This window comes from Lagopus leucura, unplaced genomic scaffold, assembly GCF_019238085.1.
Source record: "Lagopus leucura isolate 7727_CA_CO unplaced genomic scaffold, USGS_WTPT01 Super-Scaffold_100001, whole genome shotgun sequence".
NCBI classification, from domain to species: Eukaryota; Metazoa; Chordata; class Aves; order Galliformes; family Phasianidae; genus Lagopus; species Lagopus leucura.
Window position 1 is genome coordinate 95,794,645 of NW_024962262.1, and position 14,092 is coordinate 95,808,736.

General features: G+C 42.8%; 1 protein-coding gene across 1 annotated transcript; it reads left to right on the plus strand.

The window, feature by feature from the left end:
- Nucleotides 1-21: 21 nt before the first annotated feature.
- Nucleotides 22-11,801, plus strand: QTRT2 (queuine tRNA-ribosyltransferase accessory subunit 2). Its single transcript, XM_042868393.1, has 8 exons — nucleotides 22-218; nucleotides 307-362; nucleotides 3,068-3,144; nucleotides 4,200-4,409; nucleotides 5,356-5,555; nucleotides 7,972-8,123; nucleotides 9,568-9,688; nucleotides 10,657-11,801. The coding sequence occupies exons 1-8, from the start codon at nucleotides 22-24 to the stop codon at nucleotides 10,916-10,918; spliced, it is 1,275 nt and encodes a 424-aa protein (XP_042724327.1). The 3' UTR covers nucleotides 10,919-11,801.
- Nucleotides 11,802-14,092: the final 2,291 nt, after the last annotated feature.

Sequence of the window (14,092 nt, forward strand, 5' to 3'; positions counted from 1 at the left end):
CCGCCGGCTGCGGCTTTCGGGATGCGGGTGAAGCTGTGCGGGGCGGCGGGCGGGCGGCTGGGCACGCTGGCGGGGCTGGGCCGGAGCGGGGCGGCCGCCTTGGCGCTGCCCGGCTGCCTGCTGTACACGCGGACCGGCACGGCGCCGCACCTCACCCGCGACACGCTGCGCGAGGTCGGCGGCGTGCCTGCCGTGGCACAGCTCACGCTGCCCACCATGTGAGTAACGGCGGCGGGACGCGCGGCTCCGCGCCTGCCTCTGCTACAGCGCCCCGCGTGCCTAATGCGTCTCTGTGTCTGGCTGCAGGGCCGAGTTGCACGACGTCCTGGAGGAGTACAAGGAGGGAGCGGCGAAGTTTATAGGTAAAGTGCGGATGTTTACTGCTTATAGCTGCCGGGAGCTTGGAGTCTGTGTGGACGAGGAGCAGAAACGATCACGAGTATGTGTGAGAAGGCAGCAGTATGACACAAGCATGTCCAGTGTGACAAACTGCTGTCAGCAGAAGGCGAGGGGAAATGCCCCATAGCTGACTTTTAGAATCCTGCAATCATTAAGTTTGGAGAAGACCACTAAGATCACTTACTCCAGCCGTCAGCCTGTCCCCACCGTGCCCACTAAAACATCTCTCAGTGCCACATCCTCAACGGTCTTGAACACCTCCAGGGATGGTCACTCCACCACCTCCCTGGGCAGCCTGTGCCACCAGCTCACCACTCCTGAAAAGTTTCCTCATATCCAGCCTGAACCAGTTCTGGTGCAACTGAAGGCTGTTCTGCCATCATTTCACTAGTTACCTGGGTGACGAAAAATAGATGGAACAGATAACCAATTAGAAACTGCAGAGAGGAAAAGTTCAGTAAACAGCGGCGTGTAAATATTCAGGGGTGTACTTGCTTTATGGCGGCTTGCCAGGCTCCTAGTTCTGCACAGAATTAAAACGAAGCTTTTACGTGAATTCTGACCTTGTGTGCTTACAAGCCACGTGTACAGACTCAGACCTAATGAGGGACGATGCGTGTCTGGGGGGAGATGGATCTAACTGGTGTGTCTTGAGATGCAAACACTTAGGTGCAGGCTTTCTACATTTATGCATTCTCTCAGTCAGAGTGAATCTAAGGAGGACTTAAAATATTTTGTTGCCAACAGTAGGGCCAGAAATCCATCAAACAGAGCGTGAGAATATGTAGTTCTGCTTTACTTTTTTCTCCCCTAATCTTTGCCGTAGAATTTTCAACACTGGCAAGAATGAGCCCAAGTCAAAATTTGCAACTAAAACTGAGAGAGAAGTTACAGTAGCCACTGTCAGTTGGGGGGGCTACAAAAGGATCTTGCGAAGTGCAATTTCTAACTAGTCATGTGAGGAGAACATTGCCTTGAAAATAACCTTCTCCTGCAGCTGTCTAAATGATTCTCTGAGAGTATCCATCTTCTAATAAGCGCTGCCATTTTTTGGTTATCACAACGCAGTTGGTTTCATTTAAGCCCAACAGAAAGTTTTAATCCGGCATGAAGATTAATTAAAGAAGAAAATTTAAAAATCTTCATCCATTATGAGGAACAGACAAAACACCCTACGTCAAATCAGTCTCATTGAGTGAATGCTTCTGCCTCTAAACTAATCTTGTTCTGAGAGAAGGGGCCGTGTTGGATTTGCAGGAGCTCTGAGAAACTAAATGAGCAGCTGGAAATCAGTTTTCCTCCTGTTCTTTGTTCCTTTTAGTTTGTCAGATTGTACTTGCACTGATCCATTCGCCTTCCATTTTTTCATGCTGAATGGTCGCTTTTAGGAATACATCCAAGTAAGCTGGAATATGAAGTAAGTGTTGCTGCAGTCCTCCGTTACTGCACTGAGCCTCTGTAGTTTTTATCAGTCCCTCTATTACTGGAGCAGTTCATGAATGAAACCTTTAGCTTGGTGCTAAGAGTGAGCACAGACCATGGTTTCTGTGCATGCAACAGTTGTAGGTTTTTTCCCTGTCAGTCATTAGGGACTGCTAAAGGACTGCCCACATGCAGTGCATCACCGAGATCACTGTTTTTGGACTCAGGTGGTATAGGAACCTGAGAGTGCAGTGAAAGCAGAGTTGGCATCTTGAATGAACATTCAAAGTATTTCTATCTGGGAAGGTAACTCAAAGAATGGTAGGGTGATCAGCTACCATCAGGCTTACTGGGATGATTTGTCCAGGTATCTAGGGCTATAATGGCTATATGGTAAATCCTGTTGAAGTGGTTGAATGTCTATTTAATTTCAGTAACATTGACAGTTGTTAAGATAGAAATCTATTGGACAGAGTTTGTTTTTCTTTAAAAAAAAAAAAAGGTACTTCAAGATTTTGGACATTTATTTCATTACATAGCAGAGCTTTGGCTTGGATTTCCAAAGGAGATTTACATGCAGCTTTTGATAATTGTCTTGGGACTGCTTATTCCATCCAGAACAATCGTAAGTCCCTTCTATCTGAAACTTCTTGGAGACTTTACCAATTTCAGTGCCTGTCTGCGAAGAGAAAACTGTGGCATTAAGACATACAAGCTTTATGTATGACATTAGAAACCTCTGGTCTAGCAGAGATGAGGCTCTCATTTCTGTAGTTGATCTCCCACAGTATGTTGTCTTTCCTATACAATAGTAGGCTTGAGGCTGTTATTCTGTTTAGATTGTCGGATGTCTCCCAGTGTACCTGTCAAGTTGTCAAGTGAGTTAGCTACTGTGTCTGGCAAATTTTAGTAGTGGGTGTGTTAATCAAGAAGAAATAATTAAAAAAAAATCTAAGGGGCTGTGCAGCTTGCAGAAACAATGGCTGTTGTTTCCTGTTTCATCCCAGTACTGTGCTCTGTTCCCTGCAGCTGGTAAAGCTGAGGAAGAAGTCTGGCTACCTTCTTTGGTACTGAGAGATCAATTGAGCAGTATTTTTCTTTATCTGTCCTGTAGAAGAACTGCAGAGGAGGATTGTGAGATTGTTTGTGGGAGGAAAACATATTCCATTTTGCAAATTCGTAGACCATCCCTTTACATTAGCCTTGTTTTGGTTCATGAAGCTCTTCTCTGTTGCTTTGCTCCCAGGTATGCCAGATACAGTGCTGTACTGCTCCCTTCAAGATCCAGCTGCTCCTTGTCCTTCTGGCTACAACACCAACAAGGTACAGTAACTGTAAAGTCTTGAAAGAACCCACTTAAAGTTACCAAACAAGAGCTGCCAGTCTGTCCCCACATTTGTGTGGATGTGTCTGGAAAGCAACAAGATGATGTTCATGCACTGTATAGAAAAAGAACTCTCTGTAGTAAGAAAAGTGACGCTTGTGTGCTCATAGCTCCAACTAAATAAATCTGGATATTTCCTTACTGGAAGTCTCTTTCCGGAGCAGTTAAGAGATGATTCAGACAGGGCAGAGATCTCTGGAATCTTGTGCTGTTAGTATGGCAGTAAAGGAAAAATCATGCATTTTGGCTTACGTGCTGAACAGGCTTGCAGTGATGCCACTGCACTGATTGCAGTAAACCTGCAACCCTGTCTTTGTAGTTACAGTCTGATACAAACCCACAGAAGGAAAGAACATAGTATTTCTGCAGGAAGAGATGTCAGTAACCCAGGAGCCTTGTGAGCCTTTGCCAGTTCCATCCTAGAGATGTATCAATTTCCCACACAGTACATATGGTACATACTGGTTGCTGTGGCACTGGCCTGGAGGGGCAATTCCTGGTACTTGCTTACATCTGGTCAGTTCTGGATCCTGCTTGGATATGACAACTTATCATGAATGGCAGGATAAGCTTCACCATGTAGTTTTTTCCACTGCATATTCTTTGCTGTTAGGAACCAGCCTGAGTCCTCTCCCTGTGCAGGAACGGAATTACCTAAATCTATAATTCTTTTCATTTTTTTTTTTCTTCCAATTCTGCCACTAATTTGAGTGATAAGGCCAGCTGTTCCATGTCAGAGACTTCCAAACACCTTGAGGAGTTGCTGTGCTACATGTGTTTGATGGTTTCATGAAGAGTATCCTGGAAATCCCAACTTCGTCGTTTCTCATTCACTCATTGTATCAAGGAGAACTGAATATCTGAGCCATGCTGCTGTAGAACTTATCTCTTCAGTGTCTTTCCAGTATCTGGTGTTTCATCAGACTTCTCTCCTTTGCCACTTGAGATCCGTTAACCTTTGCATGGTCTTTCAGTCCTATTCTTTTCTTGACAGACAGTGTCCCTGTGGGGCAGCTCAGGACGCATGGAAATGACAGCTTCCAAGTTCATGGACATACAGCGGGCTATCCAGCCTGACTGGTTCCAGTGCATTGCTGATGGAGACACTATTTCTGGAGAAGTTACTAGAAAAAGGGCCAAGAAGTCTGTGGACAGATCGCTTTCCTTCCTGGATGTATGCCTTCAGCTGCTGGAAAAGGCACCGGTAAGGTCCCAAAGATGTCAAGACTGTAGCACTGCAGCTGCTTTTTGGCCTATGCTGCACTGTGTGCCAGTTCCAGGATGTGATTTAGTAGGAGATCTTGTCACACATATATATCAGAGGATGTGCAGGTGAAAGTCCTGGAGGAGGTAAGATCAGTAGCACTGTGGGATTTCCTTCTGCCTTTCTCTTCTCTTAATAACTTGTCTCCAGCTACAAAACAACAATTTCTACTAGTTTGAGAGAATTCTATTTTTTATATTATTCTGCTTTTGGACTGTAATGCATTTCTTTTCACTTTCCTTCATGCTGTGTACTCTGGCAAAGTAGGATCTTCTCATTCAGATTGAGACAAGTCTTTTTTTTTTCCCCTGAAATCTGTTCAATTCCAGGTGAAGGAGGACTTGCCAGAATTTGCCAGTTCTATCATTTATTTTCTCCAGATGGTTTAAAACTTCCTTCCCTTTTGGTGAAAGGGAACAAATTATTCAGGTGTGCATTACAAAGGAAAGTGGCTGCAGGAACCAATACTATCATCTCCTGAAGGGCAATAGAATGTGAGCTCTGCTGTCTGGCAGCCAAGGTGGTTTAACATGCTTTGTATTCTGGACTGACATGGAGTGCTGAGGGGACACCTCCAAAAAGCTGTGTACAAAGATCATCTGTTGTTATTACTTTCTGTGGGGAGGTGGAAAGAATGGATCTGAAATTCTCAGTGAATTAGTGCTGAGGCTGGAAACAGAATCTTTTCTCTCCTAATTCCTTTCTACCTCCCAGTTGGACTTCACAGTATCATTTGAGGGTTTATCTTACATAGGATGAATCACTGTGGCTCTTCCAAGTTCCTGTGAATGCATGGTTTAGGTAGCAAGCATCTGTAGTCTGTGCTGTGAGATCCTGCATGTCTTTGGCAGAACTCTCTAACGCTTGTTGCTTTCTTCTGAGCCAGGAACTACAAGGAAGTGTAATGTTTGGGACAATTGAAGGTGGAGATGTCTTGGAAGAGAGGCTCAGATCAGCCAGGGAGACTGCCAAGAGACCCGTGGGTGGCTTTCTGTTAGATGGCTTCCAGGGACATGCCATGGCAAAGGAGACCAAATTGAACCTGATTTCTTCTGTGACAGCAGAGCTGCCAGAGGATAAGCCAAGGTAAGTTATATGGGTGACATCCCAAGAAGTTCACCCATCTTTTTACAAGGCTGCTGTGCAATATCACTGTGAGAAATAGTCACCCTCTTGCACAGTGCTGTGTGTGTGTGCCAGGCCACGGTCAGGCTGCAGGCTTCAACTGTTGTTTCAATTTTCAGTTGAAACTGACACCAAGCTGTGTTCATGTTCTAGATATGAGCATTCCCCACATCATCAAATTTGAGTTCAGGACTTCTTTGCTTTCTTGAGGAAAAATTATAGATGGGATATGTCTAGGCTATTGTCTGAACTTGTTTGCATTTGGCCTCTGAGGCCATGGTTTACTGTAGGTTCAGCTAGAACAAAAATTATCAACTCATTCTACAGGGACTTCTAAGAAAAAAGGTCAGGTTTGCAGTTCTCCAGGCTAAGTTGGAGAAGAGTAGAGAGGGGTGCTGACAGAAGTGCTTACATGACCAGCAGGCTCTGACCTAGTACCTAAGGTGCTGAGCCTGTAAATTACCAGAGCTCAATCAGCCTGGACAAGAGAAACTGCATTCTCTGGATTGACTGCATTCTCTGGATTGGTATAGTGTGGGAACTGTAGTATATTCTGTGTTGTTGGTTATGCCCACCTGATTGATCCATGTCAGAGTCTACAGAGTAGTTTCATCATTCTTGACTTTTCCCAATCATTTCCTGAAGGGAATGACAAGGGCCCCTTAGTTTTTCTGTAGCTGTGTTGTCCTCTGCTATCTGAGCATTGGTTTGAACAGGTGGTGTTCAAAAGAAAGGATGTGAAAGTGCTGTCATGCTGCAGCTTGTTCATGCTAAGGGGTGCCCAGGGTTTGAATTTCCTTGACAACTAGAAGCCTTGCTGTGTTGTTGCCATCTTGTCTGGTTTAACTACTTAAAAAGATCCCAAGAGCATTAAGTCCAATCTGCTCAGGTAACCTCATTTGTCAAATAGTTTGCTTGTCTGAGTAAGACAAGTGTTTGTGACCCCTATGTAAGAAGAAAGCTGGTTCGCCTCTGGGGTCTTGTAAGTACCTTGAGTGAGTGTCAGACAGTCCTGCTTTCACCCTTGCTGTTCTGGCTGGAGAAGCTGTTTTGCAGCTGTCTTCCACTCTAATGCGAAATCCTCCAGAAGCCAAACACTCTCACCCTCACCTGAGAAGGAATTGCTTTTTGTGTTAGTGAAATGATGTCATGAATGTGATCTTTAGGGTCCTTTCAGGAACCTAAGGTTGTAGAAATCTCTTATTCTTTTTTTCTAGTAGGGGTGGAACCCTTGCAAGAACAAACTTTTGTTCTTGTCTGTACAAATTTAAATTCTAGCAAGGGTTTTGATCACACATGCAGAACTACTGCTTTAGCTATTGAACATCAGTTTCTCCCTTTCATAAGAGCCTGAAGCAGAAGACGCTCCGCAGTAAATCGTTCCCCATCCATATTCTTTGCTCATCAATTTAATTCAGGTACTTAGAAAAGTGACTAAAAATGGCACCTTGTGACTTCATTTATCAGCCCCTGTGTGTTTTTCTAATTATCTGTTTAGATCACTGCCCTACATTAGCTTTTACTGCCTTCAGCCCAGCCATGCACCTGCAGGAGAGCAGGAATCACTCTGTTCTCCTCTGCTTCACCAGCCCTCAAGGAAGCTGCCAGCTAAATTTGGCTAACAGCAGGATTCCTATTACCACTGATGGCAATCCAGCTGGGCTGTTCCTGTCTCATATTGTATCCCAGTGGATGTTACTGCCCAGTTTTTTGACAGTCATTTGTTTGGGTGAATCAGAGACATTTATAGAATAAAGGGTATCAGTGAGGGTGAAAAGGTAGGCTTGACTAGGAAGAGTGTGGAGAGGAAGGAAGAAAAAAGCAAGGAACTTCTTTCTATTTCCAGTTATGTTTCTCCTTAGTGCATTTTGCTCCAGGCAGTTCTTGAGATGCTAGAGAACTGTATACTGCTAGAAACATCATCTGCTGTTTCTGCTGGTCTAGGCCAAGTCCTTTCAAATTGTTTCCTGAGCAATTACCGAGTAAAGAGGTCAGTGTATCTGGTACCTGGTAGCTATTTAGGGCAGAAATATGACTAAGGAAAATATCTGTTCTAAAACATAGCTGTTAGGTGAATTTTATAAATGTATTTTATTCACTTCAAACATGAGCGGAATGAGATTTTTCTTGGTAAATGAGTGTTTGTGCTGTCTTCTGAATGGCAAAGGAGGAAAAGCCTCTTGTGTACTGGATTGGTTAGGGGTGTGGAAATAGAGCTGTGCAGGGCTTGGAGTGATAGACTGTTGTATGCACTTGATTTGTGTTTAGCAGTTCCAAGGTTAACCTATATGTGTTCCACATGCCTCTTTTCCTTGAGATATCTGTTTGCTTCTGCTTGGGATATTCTCAGGTTTATCTTCTTATGCATCTCTTACAGAATCATCCACGGTGTGGGCAAACCAGATGAGGTGCTTGAGTGCATTGAAAGGGGAGTGGACATCTTTGAGAGCTTCTTTCCCTTCCAGGTGACGGAGCGAGGCTGTGCCTTGGTGTTTGGCTATGATTACCATTCAGATCCCAAAGCAGCAGGTAGGATGTGTCCGTATCAGCTGGTAGTGTGGCAAGCATAATTCATGCTTTGGAAGAATCTGTTTTTGAGGGTTCTTTTGTCCTTGATTTAAGCCAAAGATTTGAATGTCTGCTTAGGCAAAATGTGCATAATGATTTCTCTAACACTGAACACAGTTGTTTCTGTAGACTGAACTGTGTATCTGTCCTCTGTTTGACACCATTTACAAATGTTTCTGTTAGTGCTAGCGGTGCAGGCTGGGCAAATTCATATGGAATTCTACTATGATACTCGATTTCTACATTTAACTGAGTATGTGTTTGTTTGTTTTTAAAGTTTATTTTGAAGTCCTTTTCCTTTATAGCTGACCAAAGTTAGGGATGCTGTTTCTCTGGGTAGCTTTCCTCTCAGTTTGTGTATTCATATGAGAACAGAACCAAGATGTTCATAGTGCATTACCTCATTGGGCTGTGAGAGAGGAGCAAGCATAGCAACCATTAAAGCAGCTGTTAAACATTCTTCAAGCAGTCGTCTTGTTTTGGACTCAGTAAATGTTTTTAATATGGAAAAAAGAAAAAAAAACGTTTTACATTTTTCTTCCTAGGTGGAACTTGGTTTCTTTTCATGCCTGGATAATTCAAAACCAGATAAATAGAACAGAAGGAACATCTTGTTTCCTTCTGTTTGCTGTCAGTTTTTTTCTTTTAAACCATTCTCTTTGTTTGTTGTTGTTTGCCTCATCTCATCTTATTACTAAACCAAAAGAAATTACGGGTAGGAATAACCTCTTTGTTCTGTTCCTATGCAACACTCACTAGATGTGGATTGTGCAAAAAATAATATTACTGATGTTTCCAGAAACATCTCCTGCTCGACAACAAAAATGCCAACCTACAAAATTATGGGGTGTTTTAAGGTAGACTGTGAACATACACATATGGAATCTACATCTCCTGTGTCAGTGCTATCAGCTTCTTTTGTTTCAATTGTTTAAGAAAAAAGAAATCTAAATCTTTGAGTTGGGTGACAGAATGGAAAGTAGAATGATTGAATGCAGATCAGTAGCCTGTTTATTCCAACAAAATCCCAATAAAATCAATTTGTTCAGGTGACTGCATTCTAGTCAGCATGCCGTTCAGACTGGAAACATTTTATTAAGAATTCAGTTCAGCAGAGCAGCACAAACTTGTGCTGTTATTTCAGCTCTAACTCTTCATTAAGTCTGATAGATGAGTTTTCACTTGTCTCTTGCTGTTCTAATAATCTGAAATTCTATTTTTGTTAACTAATCTATGATAATTAAAGAAAAATGCTTGCTTACCATAGGAAGGAAGTGGAAACTTGTGGCAAGAGTTTTTTCTTTTGGCAAGAGAGTGGCAGAAATACTCTAATGTAGGATATTACAACCCTCCCTGTGCTCTTGCTGACCTGTTGATAAAAAGCTGTTGTCTTTTTGTTTCATAGCAGCTTTAAAACAAAATGGGGCCCAGGACCTGGAGAAAAATGGTACTGAAGAAGACGAGGAGGAGGTTGTCAAAGTTGACCCAGAAATGACACCATTTGAGATATTTCTGAAGGAGAAAAGGTATTTATATTTGTGAGGAAGGAACCTGCAACTGTACCAGGGAATACTATGGTTTTTGTCCTCTATATTTTCATGTTGTCAGTAGCTGGATGGGAAACTTCATAAAATGCAAAACCACTGGAGGAAGTAAAGTAGACCTAGACATTGAATTAAGTGTCAGGTAGTCATTTTAGCTTGATGTACAGAGCAGTGTATGAAAGATAGCTGAAAGTGCTATCATTTCTCTGATCTAAAGCCAGAGATTTTCAGATTGCTTATCCAGCAGAAATACTGTGGCCACAGCAATGTTCCAGCTGGAAAACTAGTGTGACAAAAGCTGTCTGAGGATCATTTTGTTCTTCTGCATCTAATTAACTTGAGTCATTTTCAGAAGGTACACAGGTCACTCCAAAAGTAATGCCTCCTATTTATTTCCATGGAAACTACAACAGAGAGCAGAATAACACTGAAGAGCAAATTCTCAGCTATGAAACACTATTTTTCAACTGTTTTTTTTTTGTTGTTGTTTTGTTTTGTTTTTTTTACAGCTTATTAATCAACTGTGTTGATTTGTTCCATTCTCTGCCCACTTTGTGAGCATAGTGCATCTCACAGTAGCAGGGAATACTATTCTGTGAATCTTTGTTTCTGGTAGCTTCCTTCTCTGCAGACTGATAGCTGACACGGTGAGTCTTGAGCTGCAGCTTTTCTGTGAGGGAAGGTGCAGATAAGCCTTCTTGCTACTGTTAGTGGTGATGCAGTCAGAATTATCTTCTGACTTAATTGTGTGGCTTCTTGGCTCCATAGTGAGTTCCTGAATGCTCTTAAGAGTCCTTTGTGTCGGGCTTAGATGCAGCACGTCTTAAAGAAACTAGATTCCAGCCCTCAGGGCTCAGGTCCATGTAGAGGCCATAGAGTAACTAGATAGTCTTTGTTACCTGAGTGAGTCGTCTGACTGTTGATGTAACCAAATGTGTCTCCCTCCTTAGATACTATGATGATTTTCGTCCTTTGCTGGAAGGATGTAGCTGTTACTGTTGTCAGAGGCACACTCGCGCATACCTCCATCACCTCCTTGTGAGCAATGAGCTTCTGGCTGGGGTCCTGCTCATGATGCACAACTTTCAGCACTACTTCAGCTTCTTCAGTGCCATCCGAGATGCCTTAAGAGACGACAAATTGGATCAGCTGAAAAAGCTCATCTTCAGTCAGGCACTGCAAGGCCCAGAAAATGCAAAGATAGACGAGTGAGTTCAGAGAAAATAGAGGTCACAGCTTACGTCCTTACCCAGTGGGACTGCTGAAACTTCACTGCTAGCAGAATCACCTGTTAGGTACTAAAATGCCTCCCTTCCTGGAGGGACTGTAAATGGATGTTTTAAGATCTCACTTCCAGGCAGGGAAGGAAGATTTTACTCAATCATCCCTTGAAGTTAATTGGCTTGGTGCATTCTCAGGTTATAGAATAGTCTGAACAGCTCATAAAACCAATATGGACAGCTTTGTTTCCAGTTATGCGTTGGTGGCTTTCCATGTGTGAGAACTCTGAGCGGAAGCTCAGCAGCTGTTTGGGTCTTTTGCCCCTCTTCCCCAAAAATGCCTGTGATGAGGTTGTCCCCTCATGCAGCTCCTTCTGAGATCCTGCCTCAGCCTAGCACACATGCTCCTTGTGAACACTGCCAGCATCCATGTCCCCAAAAAGAAATGGTTGGAAGTGTGCTGTATTTAGTGGCACAAAGACACCATACCCATACTTATGTTATTCTGCAGTGCAGAATGCTGTCTGGGCTCTCCACTTCAGCCCTTTTTACTCTGTATCCTTTACATCTCTATGGATTAAAATTTCAGTCCTTTACCGGAGTATAAATGATTGTGTGCCATTCTTTCCAGCTGTCCTAGCACTGGACTTATAGCAGGCTCCATTAATGCCAGTTTGAGATGGAGCTGTGGAAGGGGTGTATCACAAGAAAAGGCATTCAGACAAGATTCTGTTTGTTTCTTTGTTTTAAGATTTTGCTTTGTTATGTCACATTCCTTTTATTCAGCTCTCTTATGCCTCTGACTTTGTAATTATGGATTTATTCTTTTTATATTGCAAAGCAACAATAAATTCTTTTCTTTTTTTTAAATTCCACTGGTACATTATGTCCATCACACCTTGAGGAACAGGGGAGCTTGAGTGCAGCACTCAAGGTGGTATCTCCTGGGAACATGAACTAGCAGCCTGACAGAGAACAACGACCCATCTGGGATTAGGATACTGTCACTGAGCAGAGGTCTCACTGCTTGCTTCAGAAGGAGCCATAATAGGCCTGAAAATGTTGAAGACACCTACCCCTCCCTTGAAGTTTAGAAAAATACTGCAGTTGCTGATTGTAAAGCAATTAAGTATTAATCTGCAGTTTTATGCTCTTCACTGTTTCACCAAAGTACAAAAATGCATTATGCCTCTTTCAAGATCAAAGCAGGAAATGACAGTAATGTTGGGATGTTGCAGTGCTTGTTTCTGCAGTGCCAGTTTGCACAATGCTGCATGTGTCATTGGGAAATTTCACAGGAGGGAACAGTGGCTATTAAAATTTCCTCACTGCATGCACAACCCTAGGCACACACTCAAAATAAGCAAGATCCATGAGTGCCCAGCATTCAGGCACCACAGTGCCTGTATGGAGGAGATCTGTCAGAAATGTTCTGCAACACACTGGATGACAAGGTATGTTAGCTACGTTGTTCTTGTCCTCTTACCTGCGTTGTTCTTGAGTTGGCTGCTCCATCACCAAGCTTAGAAGTGTCCTTCTGTGCCCTTTAGGAGTGAGCTCTGATCAGTCTCCTCATCCTGTCCCACCTCTGTGACTTAGGCTGTACTCATTTCCTTTGTTCACCACCCTGAGCGTGCTGACAAGCTGCGTGTTGGGATCTTTGTGACCAGTCTAAGTGCCCATAACATGCCAGTCTTAAAACACTTCCGCTCTTTCTCCTCACCATCCAGTCATTCCATGTTGCTCTGTTCCTGTTAATTCTCCAGTGATGCTCATGATTTTTTTCATTGTGATTCTCTGCTTTGTGTGTGTGCATGTGTGTGCTACAGCTGCAAAGCCTAAACAACTTCATATTGGGCAAAACTGCATTTGGTCACCTACATCTGCTCTTTATCTAACACAGTACTGATCAGCACTAATCCTGCAACAACCCCGATGTGTTATATTTACATGCTGTCATTCTGTCAGCACTTCTAATTCAAATTGTAAAAGTTAAGCAACATTTCTAATGCCAAATTAGGAAGTTTTTTATTTTATTTACAAGCAGAGAAGTAATTTATTTCAAAAACAGAATTCTTGCCTAAACACGCAGTTTTCTTCCCCACCTTCCACGGAGAAGCAAAAATTGAAATGAATAAAGAGTAGAAAATTCCCTGTTCTTAATTAACTTCACACAGCACAGAAAACTCTGCAACAACATTCTTGACTGCCTTCCATTCCCAGATGGCAGAACACAAAACGAATACAGAAGAACAGAGCAGAGTACAGAAGAGGTGGTGTGTTACAAAAACATTAAACTAGCAACTTCTAGTGTAACTTTCCCCTCGATGAAGAAAAACCTGTGTTCTTCTATTTCTGATGAGAATAATCAGCAGGCCCATATGCTAAGCGTTAAGTTCTGTGCCTCTCTGACCACTTCATCAGTATTCTGCTCAGTAACTTACTCACTGCAGAGCTATTTTAATATTGCAGACTCCTTAGCAGTTTCAAAGGTATGCCTTAAAATGTATTAAAGAAAAAAAAAATAAATCAAATTTGGTCTACCAAAAAAGGTTTTCTCCGTTCCTCCAGGTATGACATTCCTGCTCCTGGACATTCAAACCCTCCCCATCCTGTAGATTGCTATGACACTGACCATGACAGGTTGTACCAAGCCCTTGTCTGACAGTTTCTAAGTCTGCTGTTCCATGGCTCTGCAGGCCTGCAGGAGAGCTGTTGCAGCCTGAAAGTGTTCCAGCAGGATGTTCCATTTATTTCTAAACCTCTGAGGCCCAGATGGCTTTCAGATCATGGAACTTTTATAGAAAAACATTTTCATAGAAAAATTGGTTCCAGACTTGTTTCAGCAGTGCTTTTAAGCACTGTGTAGCTGTTTTTTGTGGGTTTTGTGTTGTATTTTTAAGTCCCTGAACTCTGATTTTTGATTCATAACCTGCGTTGGCGGGCAAAGGGCCTGTTCTAATAAAATGTTTAAGTCTTTATCTCAGTAATTTCAAAGAAGCTTCCTCTGTGATAGAGAGGACATACAAAATACATGGCAGTGCAGGCCTGTTCCACAGCCTTATTTACAATACTCTGTCATGATCTGCACAATTCACTACATACTTAATCTCTGTTCTGCTAATGCACTTCTGGCATGAGCTCCTTCTCACTACTACAAGTTCAA